The sequence below is a fragment of the Priapulus caudatus genome, unplaced genomic scaffold (genome assembly GCF_000485595.1).
Source record: "Priapulus caudatus unplaced genomic scaffold, Priapulus_caudatus-5.0.1 Scaffold900, whole genome shotgun sequence".
Lineage (NCBI taxonomy): Eukaryota > Metazoa > Priapulida > Priapulimorpha > Priapulimorphida > Priapulidae > Priapulus > Priapulus caudatus.
In genome coordinates this window covers 52,607-56,570 of record NW_014577961.1, presented here as the reverse complement: position 1 = coordinate 56,570, position 3,964 = coordinate 52,607, and the positions used below count along the sequence as shown (strand labels likewise).

Here is a 3,964-nt window from a genome sequence, read left to right as displayed (position 1 = left end):
CGTAGTGAGATCGGGGCCTGGTGTGACGGGGGTTTAAGCGAATTCAGTGCTATGAATTTTTACTGCTGGTCCTCTATGCCAGTATATACTCTCTGCAGGTGATAGTTTTCTTTATGATTTGAAATTTATTAATAATGTATAAATAATGTAAAAAAAAAAGAAAAAAGATAAAGAAGAAAAAAAAAAAACGTAACATAAAATAATATAATGTATTAAATTGATGGTTAATTAGTTATTTCATGACAAATAATTAAAATGCAAGTATTTTATCGTGTAATGGTTTTGCACAATTGTGATGAAAACTGCCAGTTTTGTTGGCATTACCAATAGAATTCTAGAAAACAGATACTGGCTGTTATCAGGGATTAATAATGACGTACATTTATACAGTATATTTGTCGTTATTCACCCCTGCTGTTATCTGTCTGCTGCAGAAAACACTGAGGTCAAAAATCTGGCCAGTGAGGTCATGGAACTGATGAAGACCCAGGTCGGTGTTGAGGAGTTTAGCAGGGTCTACGCGATGGTCACCACGGCAAAGGCAGAGAGGCGTCTGCAGCGGAAACGCTCATTGGCTGTTGAGGTAGGGTGAATTTTTAGCTCACCTTGACATCGTCAAGATGAGCTATTGCCATGGGGTGTCATCCGTCGTACGTCCGTCCGTCTGTCTGTCCAACATTTGGATATGGTTCAACGAGTAACTGTGAGAACCATTGACCCAGGTTCAATTGCATACAGTTGTCTCCTATGGGAGATGTGAAGCGTCCTATTTTGGAGCACGCCAGTTGACCTACTTTCGAGCCACGCCCGCTTTTGGCAAAATGGAAATGGCCATAAGTCAGGTTCAGGTTCAAATGGCTGTTTGCCGTAATTTTTGGTATGTAAATGAATAAGGACTGGCCACAAAACATATCACAGGAGTTTTGATTTTTTTTTTAAATTATGCAAATTAGGTAGATTTTGCCAATTTCACTATGCATTTCAGTGCTGCTACGGTCAACGATAACTCAAGAACCGTTTGACCCACATGTTTCAAATTGCATACAGGTGTTACTCCTATGGGAGAGTTTGAACGTCCTATTTTGGAGCACACCAGTCGACCTACTTTTAGAGCCATGCCTCACTTTTTGGCAAAAATGAAAATGGCCATCTAGATTAATTCGATTTTGTTAAATTTACCTACCTACCCTAATCATACCTACGTTTAATATTGTGTTTTAGATTCTTCGTTACAGAAATTTGACTGGATAGTTTTTATTGCTTTTATTTGCGCGCGATAATCGAAAACCAAAAACCGAAGTGTGTATATTTTTATGTAAAGAAATTCGTGGATGCAGCCAGTCTGCTTAAATTAACTTGAATAATGTTGACAAAGCAATCGCCTTTGAGGATTTTTAACAGGATGGAAAGTAGTAATCATTTTGAAATTCCCCTGAGCTTGAGCTGAATTGTAATGTCATGCTGTCAATCATTTATTATTTCTCCTGTTTCATGTTTTCATAATATGTGGCATTTGTTTTTTTTTTCATATTGGCGATCCAGTGTTCCCCATTTAGTTGTTCCCGTTTCATCTGCCAATAACGTGTGCATAATTTGTTGTAAAAATATTTCGTTTGCATCTTTCACTTCTAGGTAATCACAGATCCCAGCCAGCAGTTAGGAAAAAGATCAAGAGAAATCTCAAGAAGCAGGACAACAGAAAGAGAAAAAATAGAAACGAGAGGACCTGGCAAGAAAATAAACAAAATGCAAAGAAACTGTCAGAAATGCCATACAAATGGATTGAGAGAGGACTTTAGGAAGGTAAAAATTACAATCTGATGCTTTTTCATGTCTGAATATATGGTTTACTAATTTCAAGTTTGTAAATAACATTTAATGTTTATAAGCTTAGCATAAAATGTTTTCTGTAGTTATACAAGAGCCTTAATTTTCGCGATGAGCAAATATTTTCGTGATTTTCTCGAGGAACGAAATGTTGCTTTTTAACGCGTACTGTTTGTTATATTGTTGCAGTTGATCGTGAGGATATGCAAAAGGACTTTGTTTTAAACCCTTATAGCAAAAACAGAATGTATTGTAAAGTAACAGTCTTCATATAAATTGCAAGTGACAAAACAAGATTGTCGTGTTTAGTTTATTATGTGATAATATTTCCAATGGCATAGATCATGCTGCGCGATTCATAGCACTGAATTCGCTTAAACCCCCGTCACACCAGGCCCCGATCTCACTACGCTTGTACTGCGCTCTAAGAGCGTGGTGGAAACGCGTAGAACGCAGCACAAACGTCTATGGACGTACTGCGATCGCGATCGAGCGCGGTGCAGTCACCATGAGCGTGGAGAGCGTCGCCAAATTTTGAGTATGTTCAAAACAATCGTGGTGCGAGCGTGGCCAAAAGACAGCGCAGTGCGGGCTATTTAGAGACGTGGAAGGCGTAGTAGCCACGTAACTCGAGCGTAGTACGAACTTAATGATCGTATCGCAAGCATGTCGGGTGCGTGAAAATTGTCTCCCCGTTCTCAGCACGATGTCAATACGTTTTCATCACGCTGTTACTACGTCCGAGCGTGATTAAGTCGCACTAGGAGCGTGACTGGCGTGCAGTTGAGGCGCGGTGAGCGTAGCTTAGGCGCGGTGAAAGCGTCGTTTGAACGCAATGCAATCGGATTGGTCGCAATAAAGACGCAGTGGGCGCAATGCAAGCGTAATGCGGGTGTGGTGTTGAGCGTGGTATGGAGCGTGGTGAAAGCTTTGTTGGGCGCAATGAGATCGGGGTAAAGACGCACTTAGATCGTCGTATCGGCGCTGGGGCCCAATTGGCCACGCTCTCACACTCGGCCAAATTTTTTGAGCGTGGGGCGATCGTGATGAGCGTAGCTCTAGTGTGACGGGGGCTTTACCTGCTATCGTATTGGTGATCTCTCTATGCAGTGGTAGTAGCATGGTGTATAAGTACTGGGAAAGATTGCTCCCTCCTAGCTCTAGTGCAACTGCTGCAAGCCACTTGAACACGCATGACCTCTGTGGATGGTCACAAGACATGGTAAAGTTTGTAATAAAGGCATTAGCATCAGTGTTGCAGATAGATGGTTCAATAAATAAATTTATATCATGCCGTTAGATAATTGTATATACCTATAATAAAGTATAAAACGTATACTGTAGTCAAAAATTCAAAAGAATCATCTAAAAATTTAACAGACATCACTAGACACTAGGATACGGTGGACAATTGTTGTTTTATAATATCATTTAGAAGAAAAGTATTAGAGCCCCCTCCCTTATATTGTATAAATTATACATAAAATGTGGGTAAGCAGATATGATTATACCATAAATTACAGTTGCTGACACATGAGAAAAAGGAAGAACAAAAATCAAGATGGAGGCATTCTTGTTACAACCAATATGTTGCATAACATTTGGCCAATAAACACAATAAAACCTTTCAATCGCATTTCCAACTCGCCACTCATTTACAGTATTATTTCGCCTCCATGACATACCCTGACTGTAGCTTTGGGATTCTGTGAAGATTCTATTCTTGCCTCCTTGCAAATTTTTCTCAGAAGCCACAGAAACGTTCTTTGTCGAACGTTTTCAGAGACGTCTTGAGTGGGACCATCGTCGTCGTCATCGTCGTCATGCAGATCTCGTTTTACGCCATCGCCATGACTGGGATGACCTCCAGATGGATCTGCCGTAGATTTTGCGCCCATGCGGAAAAATACTTTCGCCAAATATACGAGGTTCTTTATCACCTAGAAGCAGCAAATGTACAGCTCCTTATCAGATAGTTGCTAGAGCTGCCCTTAATTATACCGATTCAAAGGTGACGATATTAGCAATAACACAAAAATCTCTATACCACACTTCATTTACTCTACTGTTCACCACACCACAGCATACTACAGTTTATACTACTCCACACTCGACATGTTTAAATAAATACAGACTG

General features: G+C 40.3%; 1 protein-coding gene across 1 annotated transcript in view; it reads right to left on the bottom strand.

Moving 5' to 3' along the window:
- LOC106814293 (small subunit processome component 20 homolog) overlaps positions 1 to 3,964 on the bottom strand; it is a gene marked incomplete in the record, with an annotated part of 30,948 nt that overhangs the window by 19,745 nt on the left and 7,239 nt on the right. Inside the window, 2 exon segments of the mRNA XM_014818593.1 lie at positions 2,907 to 3,027; positions 3,513 to 3,767. Of these exon segments, the coding sequence (XP_014674079.1) occupies positions 2,907 to 3,027; positions 3,513 to 3,767 (376 nt within the window).